Source organism: Oncorhynchus tshawytscha, linkage group LG28 (genome assembly GCF_018296145.1).
Source record: "Oncorhynchus tshawytscha isolate Ot180627B linkage group LG28, Otsh_v2.0, whole genome shotgun sequence".
NCBI classification, from domain to species: Eukaryota; Metazoa; Chordata; class Actinopteri; order Salmoniformes; family Salmonidae; genus Oncorhynchus; species Oncorhynchus tshawytscha.
This window is the reverse complement of record NC_056456.1, coordinates 43,023,222-43,037,924: the sequence shown is the minus strand read 5'-3', so window position 1 is coordinate 43,037,924 and position 14,703 is coordinate 43,023,222. Positions and strand designations below refer to the sequence as shown.

Here is a 14,703-nt window from a genome sequence, read left to right as displayed (position 1 = left end):
AGGAGTCATGTTCAAACACGTTGGGAGACGGGACTTGTCTGGTTACTCCTTGTTCCGGCCAAACGCTAGGCCACGCCCACAGACATTAGTTTCTTCTCTACAATGAGTCTGGATCGGAGTACCTCCCGGGGGGATTCTAGAATGGAAATCCATTCTAGACCTTCTGATTGGTCGCAGAAACCGATTGAGTTGTGCCAGAGCCAGGTGTGTAAAGCTGCGTTTTGAAAATGTGTAATTGGCTTTGATACTCTAATTGGTTAGGAGATGGTCCAATCGCTGATGACTTTGTTTTGTACAAAAGCCCTCATTTTGGATGTCACCACAAACGACTTCCAAGTATGCTGCGGAAGAACTCCCTTTGAGTCGTCGGGCGAAGTCGGGGCACGTTTGGAGAGAAATTATTATACATAATAGCAATGTCTGGCAGTAGTGATGCAACACATTGTGAAACGGTTGAGTTTCTGTTAAGGTCAAATGAAAAGACAACATTATGTTTAACTGTTTTTTAAAATGTTTTTAACTTCATGTTTTTTTTGTTTCCCCAGTTTGTCCATCGGTCTGGTTTGTCTGGTTCCCGAGAATCTCTCTCTCTCTCTCGTCTGTCACTGTGGGATCATCTACGCTGGTGGTGTGTGTGTGTGTGTGTGTGTGTGTGTGTGTGTGTGTGTGTGTGAAAACGATTGCTCCAGCTCAAATGTATCCCTGTGTGATAGCAGAGGCGGGCTGGTCGGCCAACCTATCAGGTCCAGCTCAGAAAGACAAAAGGCAGATATGTCACTCACAGACTCCTTTAACAAAGACCGACAGCACAATGACTGTGGACTGAGGCCTAAATGGCACCTTATCCTCTTTTAGTGCACTACCTTTGGCCAGGGCCTATAGGGAATAGGGCCCATGGGAAATAGGGTGCGATTTGGGATGTAAGGCCTTGGTAGCCGAGCCTGGCAGGCTCAGGGATGAGGGCAGACAGAATGGGAAGTTATAGCCTTGGTAGCTGAGCCTGGCAGGCTCAGGGATGAGGGCAGACAGAATGGGATGTTATAGCCTTGGTAGCCGAGCCTGGCAGGCACAGGGATGAGGGCAGACAGAATGGGATGTTATAGCCTTGGTAGCCGAGCCTGGCAGGCTCAGGGATGAGGGCAGACAGAATGGGATGTTATAGCCTTGGTAGCCGAGCCTGGCAGGCTCAGGGATGAGGGCAGACAGAATGGGATGTTATGGCCTTGGTAGCCGAGCCTGGCAGGCTCAGGGATGAGGGCAGACAGAATGGGATGTTATAGCCTTGGTAGCCGAGCCTGGCAGGCTCAGGGATGAGGGCAGACAGAATGGGATGTTATGGCCTTGGTAGCCGAGCCTGGCAGGCTCAGGGATGAGGGCAGACAGAATGGGATGTTATAGCCTTGGTAGCCGAGCCTGGCAGGCTCAGGGATGAGGGCAGACAGAATGGGATGTTATGGCCTTGGTAGCCGAACCTGGCAGGCTCAGGGATGAGGGCAGACAGAATGGGATGTTATAGCCTTGGTAGCCGAGCCTGGCAGGCTCAGGGATGAGAGCAGACAGAATGGGATGTTATAGCCTTGGTAGCCGAGCCTGGCAGGCTCAGGGATGAGGGCAGACAGAATGGGATGTTATAGCCTTGGTAGCCGAGCCTGGCAGGCTCAGGGATGAGGGCAGACAGAATGGGATGTTATGGCCTTGGTAGCCGAGCCTGGCAGGCTCAGGGATGAGGGCAGACAGAATGGGATGTTATGGCCTTGGTAGCCGAGCCTGGCAGGCTCAGGGATGAGAGCAGACAGAATGGGATGTTATAGCCTTGGTAGCCGAGCCTGGCAGGCTCAGGGATGAGGGCAGACAGAATGGGATGTTATAGCCTTGGTAGCCGAGCCTGGCAGGCTCAGGGATGAGGGCAGACAGAATGGGATGTTATGGCCTTGGTAGCCGAGCCTGGCAGGCTCAGGGATGAGGGCAGACAGAATGGGATGTGAACATGCACTTGCTGTTCACGGAGCCGTGGTCATTTTTTTTCTCTTCTCCCTCACCGTAGAGAAATACACCTTTTGCACTGATGTCTGTCTGTCTGTGAGTCGAGGCCTTCATTCTCTTCAAAGAGGATGGTATTTAACCACGTAAACAAAGTCCAACTAGCTCAAAGAGAATCAAGAAGGATTTTCTATGATCCAAAAACCTGTACAGTTGTCAAACTTTTCAATTGTCTTCAATGACCAGGTAAATATAGCCCCATTTATTAATGTGATTCAATGACCAGGTAAATATAGCCCCATTTATTAATGTGATTTAATGACCAGGTAAATATAGCCCCATTTATTAATGTGATTTAATGACCAGGTAAATATAGCCCCATTTATTAATGTGATTTAATGACCAGGTAAATATAGCCCCATTTATTAATGTGATTTAATGACCAGGTAAATATAGCCCCATTTATTAATGTGATTTAATGACCAGGTAAATATAGCCCCATTTATTAATGTGATTTAATGACCAGGTAAATATAGCCCCATTTATTAATGTGATTCAATGACCATGTAAACCCAGAATAAGTTATTTTATTTATTTTGATGTCATTATTATTCCCTAAACTGAATAGGGACAATAGTCTCACCAAATTGCCCCAGAAACTACAGTTAAATGGAATACCTGTCAAATCATGTGAGGTCTCATGTAGCCTAGGATAAATAAGGCTTGGTTCTGACTCACTTCCACCAGGTACTGCTTATCCTCAGTCTAGCGAACGTCAAACTCAGCCTCTTTGTGCGTAGGTAAGCTGCACGGTCAGGGCGCACCTTGCGCAAAAACTTTGCCCCGTTTTGGCATTCAGAAAACCTCGTTTTTTTATCTGTCTAGAACTACAAAAGTTGTTAAGAAAGACATACCTCTGGTGGACTTAAATTGAACGTATCAGCTATTTTCCCGTAGAGTTCTTTGACGTTAGTAAATCCCTCGATCCTTCCCGTGGGGCTGCCGTGGGCGAGCTGAGTGTGGAACACTAGTTTGGGCCGCAGGTTGGCAGGTGGTGGTGGGAGCCCCGCTCCGTTTGCGGTCGACTTCACGGAGCTCCCAGTTGCGTGTCCACCGACCTCCTCATTCTCCACCAGGTTCGAGCTCTCCCTCGACTTGTTCTTCTTTCTCCTCAGTCCTAAAGGCATTGTGTTTTTTTGGCGTCAATAAATCGGTTTGATCGGTTGATAAATCCTTTGGTCTGTCGGTCCGGTTAGAACATTGGAGTGGCTACCAGTTGCACAAATCCTCTTTCCTTCCGCATTTACCTCGACAAAACCTCGACTGACTCTCCTTTTTCCAGGTTCGACTTTGTTCTTCGACAGTGAGTGACTCGTCAACCCAACCCCAAACTTGCAAATTAAACGGCGGTGATATTCAACAGGTAGGTGGCGAACGTGCGACGCGATGTTTTCCTCGTTGTGTCTATCATACTGTATCTATTTTACTGTATCTCTCAACTGTGTCAGACAACTGCGCCTCTGTTTCAATATGCTGGGAACGCAGGCGCAGTGGGGGCATGGAGATATGCGCCGTACAGGCAGGCCTGTTATACCTGTCGCCCTGCTGACTCAGGTGACCAATTTGAGTCTTCAATCAAAACAACATATGTTTCAAGAACACACATGTACACATTTTGTTATAAAGTAGAGTACTTAAAGTTGTTACCCTTAGTTGTCCCCCCTCATATGGAGTTGATTTATTTAGGCCTATAAAGGGGCTATTGACTTGGACCATTGACTGGGACCAGATATTGGCTTTGGCATTTGAAACGCATTGGACCGTTTCCCCCTATAGGCCCCCCATTTACTAGCCAGATAATAACTATTTAGCATAATAGTTTTTTATTCATGTTTATTTTCTGCTGCAGCCATTCCTCCCAGCCATCTATAATGTAAAGCTCCCCTCCCCCACAAACTATCCTATTGTTTTCCCTCCACTGACTTTTTATTTGAAAACTATATGAATAAGACTGTAGCTGCCTATGTAAGGACCACGTAAACACAGGTTTTTGTAAATTCCTCTATGAGCCAATTAGGCAAATGGTCTGATTCAAATGTAGGCCTTCATTTAGGCCTTTATCCCCACCTGCATCAGTTTGGCATTTATGATTTTATTCAGATCCACATTAGTTGTTGGTCCACACAAAACACATGACTATAGAACACTAAACACATGACTAAAGAACACTAAACACATGACTAAAGAACACTAAACACATGACTATAGAACACAAAACACATGACTATAGAACACAAAACACATGACTATAGAACACTAAACACATGACTAAAGAACACTAAACACATGACTAAAGAACACTAAACACATGACTATAGAACACTAAACACATGACTATAGAACACTAAACACATGACTATAGAACACTAAACACATGACTATAGAACACAAAACACATGACTATAGAACACTAAACACATGACTAAAGAACACTAAACACATGACTAAAGAACACTAAACACATGACTATAGAACACTAAACACATGACTATAGAACACTAAACACATGACTATAGAACACTAAACACATGACTAAAGAACACTAAACACATGACTATAGAACACTACGAATAAAGAACACTAAACACATGACTATAGAACACTAAACACATGACTAAAGAACACTAAACACATGACTATAGAACACTAAACACATGACTATAGAACACTACGAATAAAGAACACTAAACACATGACTATAGAACACTAAACACATGACTATAGAACACTAAACACATGACTATAGAACACTAAACACATGACTAAAGAACACTAAACACATGACTAAAGAACACTAAACACATGACTAAAGAACACTAAACACATGACTATAGAACACTAAACACATGACTATAGAACACTAAACACATGACTAAAGAACACTAAACACATGACTATAGAACACATGACTATAGAACACTAAACACATGACTATAGAACACTAAACACATGACTATAGAACACTAAACACATGACTATAGAACACTGACGAATAAAGAATAAAGAACACTAAACACATGACTATAGAACACTAAACTATAGAACATGACTATAGAACACTAAACACATGACTATAGAACACTAAACACATGAATAAAGAACACTAAACACATGACTATAGAACACTAAACACATGACTATAGAACACTAAACACATGACTATAGAACACTAAACACATGACTATAGAACACTAAACACATGACTAAAGAACACATGACTAAAGAACACTACGAATAAAGAACACTAAACACATGACTATAGAACACTAAACACATGACTATAGAACACTAAACACATGACTATAGAACACTAAACACATGACTAAAGAACACTACGAATAAAGAACACTAAACACATGACTATAGAACACATGACTATAGAACACTACGAATAAAGAACACTAAACACATGACTAAAGAACACTAAACACATGATAAAGAACACTAAACACATGACTATATGAACACTAAAGAACACTAAACACATGACTATAGAACACTAAACACATGACTATAGAACACTAAACACATGACTATAGACACTAAACACATGACTATAGAACACTAAACACATGACTAAAGAACACTAAACACATGACTAAGAACACTAAACACATGACTATAGAACACTAAACACATGACTATAGAACACTAAACACATGACTATAGAACACTGACTAAAGAACACTAAACACATGACTAAGAACACTAAAGAACACTAAACACATGACTATAGAACACTAAACACATGACTATAGAACACTAAAACACATGACTATAGAACACTAAACACTAAACACATGATGACTAAAGAACACTAAACACATGATAAAGAACACTAAACACATGACTATAGAACACTAAACACATGACTAAAGAACACTAAACACATGACATGACTATAGAACACTAAACACATGACTATAGAACACTAAACACATGACTATAGAACATAGAACACTAAACACATGACTATAGAACACTAAACACATGACTATAGAGAACACTAAACACATGACTATAGAACACTAAACACATGACTATAGAACACTAAACACATGACTATAGAACACTAAACACATGACTATAGAACACTAAACACATGACTATAGAACACTAAACACATGACTATAGAACACTAAACACATGACTATAGAACACTAAACACATGACTAACACTAAACACATGACTAAAGAACACTACATGACTATAGAACACTAAACAATGAAAGAACACTAAACACATGACTATAGAACACTAAACACATGACTATAGAACACTAAACACATGACTAAAGAACACTAAACACATGACTAAAGAACACATGACTATAGAAATAAAGAACACTAAACACATGACTATAGAACACTAAACACATGACTATAGAACACTAAACACATGACTATAGAACACATGACTATAGAAACACGAATAAAGAACACTAAACACATGACTATAGAACACATGACTATAGAACACTAAAACATGACTAGAACACGAATAAAGAACACACTAAACACATGACTATAGAACACTAAACACATGACTATAGAACACTAAACACATGATAAAGAACACTAAACACATGACTATAGAACACTAAACACATGACTATAGAACACTAAACACATGACTAAAGAACACTAAACACATGACTATAGAACACTAAACACATGACTATAGAACACTAAACACATGACTATAGAACACTAAACACTAAACACATGACTATAGAACACTAAACACATGACTATAGAACACTAAACACATGACTATAGAACACTAAACACATGACTATAGAACACTAAACACATGACTATAGAACACTAAACACATGACTATAGAACACACATGACTATAGAAAACACATGACTATAGAACACTAAACACATGACTATAGAACACTAAACACATGACTATAGAACACTAAACACATGACTATAGAACACTAAACACATGACTATAGAACACTAAACACATGACTATAGAACACATGACTATAGAACACTAAACACATGACTATAGAACACATGACTATAGAACACTAAACACATGACTATAGAACACTAAACACATGACTATAGAACACTAAACACATGACTAAAGAACACTACGAATAAAGAACACTAAACACATGACTATAGAACACTAAACACATGACTATAGAACACTAAACACATGACTATAGAACACTAAACACATGACTATAGAACACTAAACACATGACTAAAGAACACTAAACACATGACTATAGAACACTAAACACATGACTATAGAACACTAAACACATGACTATAGAACACTAAACACATGACTATAGAACACTAAACACATGACTATAGAACACTAAACACATGACTATAGAACACTAAACACATGACTATAGAACACTAAACACATGACTATAGAACACTAAACACATGACTATAGAACACTAAACACATGACTATAGAACACTAAACACATGACTATAGAACACATGACTATAGAACACTAAACACATGACTATAGAACACTAAACACATGACTATAGAACACTAAACACATGACTATAGAACACTAAACACATGACTATAGAACACTAAACACATGACTATAGAACACTAAACACATGACTAAAGAACACTAAACACATGACTATAGAACACTAAACACATGACTATAGAACACTAAACACATGACTATAGAACACTAAACACATGACTATAGAACACTAAACACATGACTATAGAACACTAAACACATGACTATAGAACACATGACTATAGAACACATGACTATAGAACACTAAACACATGACTATAGAACACTAAACACATGACTATAGAACACTAAACACATGACTATAGAACACTAAACACATGACTATAGAACACTAAACACATGACTATAGAACACTAAACACATGACTATAGAACACTAAACACATGACTAAGAACACTAAACACATGACTATAGAACACTAAACACATGACTAAAGAACACTAAACACATGACTATAGAACACTAAACACATGACTAAAGAACACTAAACACATGACTATAGAACACAAAACACATGACTATAGAACACTACGAATAAAGAACACTAAACACATGACTATAGAACACTAAACACATGACTAAAGAACACTAAACACATGACTATAGAACACTAAACACATGACTATAGAACACTAAACACATGACTATAGAACACTACGAATAAAGAACACTAAACACATGACTATAGAACACTAAACACATGACTATAGAACACTAAACACATGACTATAGAACACTAAACACATGACTAAAGAACACTAAACACATGACTATAGAACACTAAACACATGACTATAGAACACTAAACACATGACTAAAGAACACTAAACACATGACTAAAGAACACTAAACACATGACTAAAGAACACTAATGACTATAGAACACTAAACACATGACTATAGAACACTAAACACATGACTATAGAACACACTAAACACATGACTATAGAACACATGACTATAGAACACTAAACACATGACTATAGAACACTAAACACATGACTATAGAACACATGACTATAGAACACTAAACACATGACTAAAGAACACATGACTAAAGAACACTAAACACATGACTATAGAACACTAAACACATGACTATAGAACACTACGAATAAAGAACACTAAACACATGACTATAGAACACTAAACACATGACTATAGAACACTAAACACATGACTATAGAACACTAAACACATGACTATAGAACACTAAACACATGAACACTAAACACATGACTATAGAACACTAAACACATGACTATAGAACACTAAACACATGACTAAAGAACACTAAACACATGACTATAGAACACTAAACACATGACTAAAGAACACTAAACACATGACTATAGAACACTAAGAATAAAGAACACTAAACACATGACTATAGAACACTAAACACATGACTAAAGAACACTAAACACATGACTAAAGAACACTAAACACATGACTATAGAACACTAAACACATGACTATAGAACACTAAACACATGACTATAGAACACTAAACACATGACTATAGAACACTAAACACATGACTATAGAACACTAAACACATGACTATAGAACACTAAACACATGACTATAGAACACTAAACACATGACTATAGAACACTACGAATAAAGAACACTAAACACATGACTATAGAACACTAAACACATGACTATAGAACACATGACTATAGAACACTAAACACATGACTATAGAACACATGACTATAGAACACTAAACACATGACTATAGAACACATGACTATAGAACACTAAACACATGACTATAGAACACATGACTATAGAACACTAAACACATGACTATAGAACACTAAACACATGACTATAGAACACATGACTATAGAACACTAAACACATGACTAAAGAACACTACGAATAAAGAACACTAAACATAGAACATGACAAAATACTGACAATAAGTTGGGTGAACTTTAGCCCATTCCTCCTGACAGAGCTGGTGTAACTGAGTCAGGTTTGTAGGCCTCCTTGCTCACACATGCTTTTTCAGTTCAGCCCACACATTTTCTATAGGATTTGAGGTCAGGGCTTTGTGATGGCCACTCCAATACCTGGACTTTGTTGTCCTTAAGCCATTTTGCCACAACTTTGGAAGTATGCTTGGGGTCATTGTCCATTTGGAAGACCCATTTGCGACCAAGCTTTAACTTCCTGCCTGATGTCTTGAGATGTTGCTTCAATATATCCACATCATTTTTGTTCCTCATGAAGCCATCTATTTTGTGAAGTGCACCAGTCCCTCCTGCAGCAAAGCACCCCCACAACATGATGCTGCCACCCCCGTGCTTCACGGTTGGGATGGTGTTCTTCGGCTTGCAAGCATCCCCCTTTTTCCTCCAAACATAATGATGGTCATTATGGCCAAACAGTTCTTTTTTTGTTTCATCAGACCAGAGGAAATTTGTCCAAAAAGTACAATCTTTGTCTCATATGCAGTTGCAAACCATAGTCTGTCTTTTTTATGGTGGTTTTGGAGCAGTGACTTCTTCCTTGCTGAGCGGCCTTTCAGGTTATGTCAATATAGGACTCGTTTTACTGTGGATATAGATACTTTTGTACCTGTTTCCTCCAGCATCTTCACAAGGTCCTTTGCTGTTGTTCTGGGATTGATTTGCACTTTTCACACCAAAGTACGTTCATCTCTAGGAGACAGAACGTGTCTCTGTCTTGAGCGGTGTGATGGCTGCGCGGTCCCATGGAGTTTATACTTGCATATTATTGTTTGTACAGATAAACGTGGTACCTTCAGGCATTTGGAAATTGCTCCCAAGGATGAACCAGACTTGTGGAAGTCTACCATTTTTCTTCTGAGGTCTTGGCTGATTTCTTTTGATTTTCCCATGATGTCAAGCAAAGAGGCACTGAGTTTGAAGGTAGACATTTAAATACACAATTACACCTCCAAATGACTCAAATGATGTCAATTAGCCTATCAGAAGCTTCTAAAGCCATGATATCATTTTCTGGAATTTTCCAAGCTGTTTAAAGGCACAGTCAACTTACTGTATGTAAACTTCTGACCCACTAGAATTGTGACACAGTGAATTATAAATGAAGTCATCTGTTTGTAAACAATTGTTGGAAAAATGACTTATGTCATACACAAGGTAGATGTCCTAACTGACTTGCCAAAACTATAGTTTGGTTGAAAAACTAGTTTTAATGACTCCAACCTAAGTGTATGTAAACTAGTTGTAATGACTCCAACCTAAGTGTATGTAAACTTTCATGGGCCAGCATCCCTGTGGAGCGCTTTCGACACCTTGTAGAGTCAACATGGGCCAGCATCCCTGTGGAGCGCTTTCGACACCTTGTAGAGTCAAGATGGGCCAGCATCCCTGTGGAGCGCTTTCGACACCTTGTAGAGTCAAGATGGGCCAGCATCCCTGTGGAGCGCTTTCGACACCTTGTAGAGTCAAGATGGGCCAGCATCCCTGTGGAGCGCTTTCGACACCTTGTAGAGTCAAGATGGGCCAGCATCCCTGTGGAGCGCTTTCGACACCTTGTAAAGTCAAGATGGGCCAGCATCCCTGTGGAGCGCTTTCGACACCTTGTAGAGTCAAGATGGGCCAGCATCCCTGTGGAGCGCTTTCGACACCTTGTAGAGTCAAGATGGGCCAGCATCCCTGTGGAGCGCTTTCGACACCTTGTAGAGTCAAGATGGGCCAGCATCCCTGTGGAGCGCTTTCGACACCTTGTAGAGTCAAGATGGGCCAGCATCCCTGTGGAGCGCTTTCGACACCTTGTAGAGTCAAGATGGGCCAGCATCCCTGTGGAGCGCTTTCGACACCTTGTAGAGTCAAGATGGGCCAGCATCCCTGTGGAGCGCTTTCGACACCTTGTAGAGTCAAGATGGGCCAGCATCCCTGTGGAGCGCTTTCGACACCTTGTAGAGTCAAGATGGGCCAGCATCCCTGTGGAGCGCTTTCGACACCTTGTAGAGTCAAGATGGGCCAGCATCCCTGTGGAGCGCTTTCGACACCTTGTAGAGTCAAGATGGGCCAGCATCCCTGTGGAGCGCTTTCGACACCTTGTAGAGTCAAGATGGGCCAGCATCCCTGTGGAGCGCTTTCGACACCTTGTAGAGTCAAGATGGGCCAGCATCCCTGTGGAGCGCTTTCGACACCTTGTAGAGTCAAGATGGGCCAGCATCCCTGTGGAGCGCTTTCGACACCTTGTAGAGTCAAGATGGGCCAGCATCCCTGTGGAACGCTTTCGACACCTTGTAGAGTCCATACCCCGACCCATTGAAGCACCGACAAATTGAGGCTGTTCTGAGGGTGAAAAGGGGAACTCTATTAGGCAGGTGTTCTTAATGTTTTGTACACTCACTGTTTGTTTTTCACAAAATTGCTCAGGTTCAGTAAATTTAGTTGGGAACCATTATTAATTAACAGCAATCGTCAAACCTTGTCTCTGATTTTCAAGCAAATTTAAGTCAGGACTGAGACTAGACCACTCATGAAAACCTTTTGGAAAGCGACTCTGGTGTGTCTTTGACATAAACATTTGTAATTGTCCCGCTGAAAAATTTAACTATCCCAGGGTTATGTTTGAAGAAGACTGAGGATGGTTTTCCTCTAACTTTTTACCTCCTTTTCATATTTATTTTAATCCTGACAAACTCCCCAGTCCCTGCCGATGACAAGCATACCCATAACATGATGCTGCCACCAGAATACTAAAAAATACTGAGGGGTTGTGTTGGGTTTTACAAAACCTTTAGTATTTAATTCAGGACATAAAAGTTCATATCTTTGCCATGTTGTCTTGCAGTATTACATAATGGCCTTTTTGCAAAGGGAATAGATGATTTGGAGATTATATTTTTAAATAGGCTTCCTTTTCACTTTGTCCTACATGCCAGTAATGTTTTTTACATTTTTATTTAACCTTTATTTAACTCGGCAAGTCAGTTAAGAACAAATTCTTATTTCAATGACAGACTAGGAACAGTGGGTTAACTGCCTGTTCAGGGGCAGAACAACAGATTTGTACCTTGTCAGCTCAGGGAATCGAACTTGCAACCGTTACTAGTCCAACGCTCTAACCACTAGGCTACCCTGCCGCCCCAATGTGGAGTGAATCTAATGTTGTTGATCCCTTTGTGTTTTTTGAGTGTTGTGGTGGCAGCATCATGTTATGGTTATGGCTGTCACACCCATTCACACCCCTGATTTACACATGTGTTTTAGGTTATTGTCCTGCTGAAAGGTCCATTTGTCTCCAGTGTCTGGTGGACTGAACCAGGTTTTCCTAGAGGATTTTGCCTGTGCTTTGCTCTATTCTGTATTCTGCATCGCAGTGCTAGAGGAGTCACTCCAGACCCGAGGTCAATCCCGGGCTGTGTCGCAGCCGGCTGCAACTTGGAGACCCATGAGGCGGCGCACAATTGGCCCAGCGTCGTCCGAGTTAGGGGAGGGTTTGGCCGGGTGGGCTGTTCTTGTCCCATCTAGTGACTCCTTGTGGTGGGCCGGGCGCATAAACGCAGACTCCGGTCGCCCGCTGTACTGTGTTTCCTCACACATTGTTGCGGCTGGCTTCCGGGTTAAGCGAGCAGTGTCGCTTGGCGGGGTCATGTTTCGGAAAATGCATTGCTCTCGACCTTCACCTCTCCCGAGTCCGTACGGGAGTTGCAGTGATGGGACAACACTGTAACTACCAATTGGATACCACAAAATATATATACAGTACCAGTCTGGACACACCTACTCATTCAAGGGTTTTTCTTTATTTGTACTATTTTATACATTGTAGAATAATAGTGAAGACATCAACACTATGAAATAACACATATGGAATCATGTAGTAACCAGAAAAGTGTAATACAAATCAAAATATATTTTATATTTGAGATTCTTCAAAGTAGCCACCTTGATGACAGCTTCGCACACACTTGGCATTCTCTCAACCAGCTTCATGAAGTAGTCACCTGGAATACATTTCAATTAATAGGTGTGCCTTGTTAAATGTGAATTTATGGAATTTCTTTCATTTTTTAAATTTTTTAAAAATATATATTTTTTATTATTATTATTATTTTTTGAATTTTAGCCCTTTTATCTCCCCAATTTCGTGGTATCCAATTGTTGTAGTAGCTACTATCTTGTCTCATCGCTACAACTCCCATACGGGCTCGGGAGAGACGAAGGTTGAAAGTCATGCGTCCTCCGATACACAACCCAACGCTAGGCCACGGACCTCCCGGTCACGGCCGGTTATGACAGAGCCTGGGCGCGAACCCAGGGACTCTGATGGCACAGCTGGCGCTGCAGTACAGCCCTTAACCACTGCGCCACCCAGGAGGCCCTAGAATTTCTTTCATTTTTAATGCGTTTGAGCCAATCAGTTGTGTTGTGACAAAGTAGGGGTGATATACAGAATATTTGGTAAAAGACCAAGTCCATATTATGGCAAGAACAGCTCAAATAAACAAAGAGAAACGACAGTCCATCATTACTTTTAGAAATGAAGGTCAGTCAATCCGGAACATTTCAAGAACTTTGAAAGTTTCAAGTGCAGTCGCAAAAACCATCAAGTGCTAGGATGAAACTGGAAAGGAAGCCCCAAAGTTACCTCTGCTGCAGAGGATAAGTTCATTAGAGTTACCAGCCTCAGAAATTGCAGCCCAAATAAATGCTTCACAGAGTTCAAGTAACAGACACATCTCAACATCAACTGTTCAAAGGAGACTGTGTGATTTAGGCCTTCATAGTCAAATTACTGCAAGGAAAACACTTCTAAAGGACACCAATAATAAGAAGAGACTTGCTTGGGCCAAGAAACACGAGCATCGGACATTAGACCGATGGAAATCTGTCCTTTGGTCTGATGAGTCCAAATTTGAGATTTTTGGTTCCAACCACCAATTTTCATAAGAGCTTTTTTGTGGCACCTGACCACACAACTGAACAGTAGTCCAGGTGCAACAAAACTAGGGCCTGTAGGACCTGCCTTGTTGATAGTGCTGTTTAGAAGGCAGAGCAGCACTTTATTATGGACAGACTTCTCCCCATCTTAGCTACAGTTGTATCAATATGTTTTGACCATGACAGTTTCCAATCCAGGGTTACTCCAAGCAGTTT

General features: G+C 40.7%; 1 protein-coding gene across 1 annotated transcript in view; it reads right to left on the bottom strand.

The window, feature by feature from the left end:
• The window catches only part of LOC112227274 (GIPC PDZ domain containing family, member 2), a 47,960-nt gene extending 44,457 nt beyond the window's left edge, over positions 1-3,503 (bottom strand). The window contains exon 1 of the mRNA XM_024392173.2: positions 2,895-3,503. Within this exon, the coding sequence (XP_024247941.2) occupies positions 2,895-3,167 (273 nt within the window). The 5' untranslated portion in view covers positions 3,168-3,503. The remainder of the gene's footprint in view (positions 1-2,894) is intronic.
• Between the last annotated feature and the right edge of the window lie 11,200 nt (positions 3,504-14,703).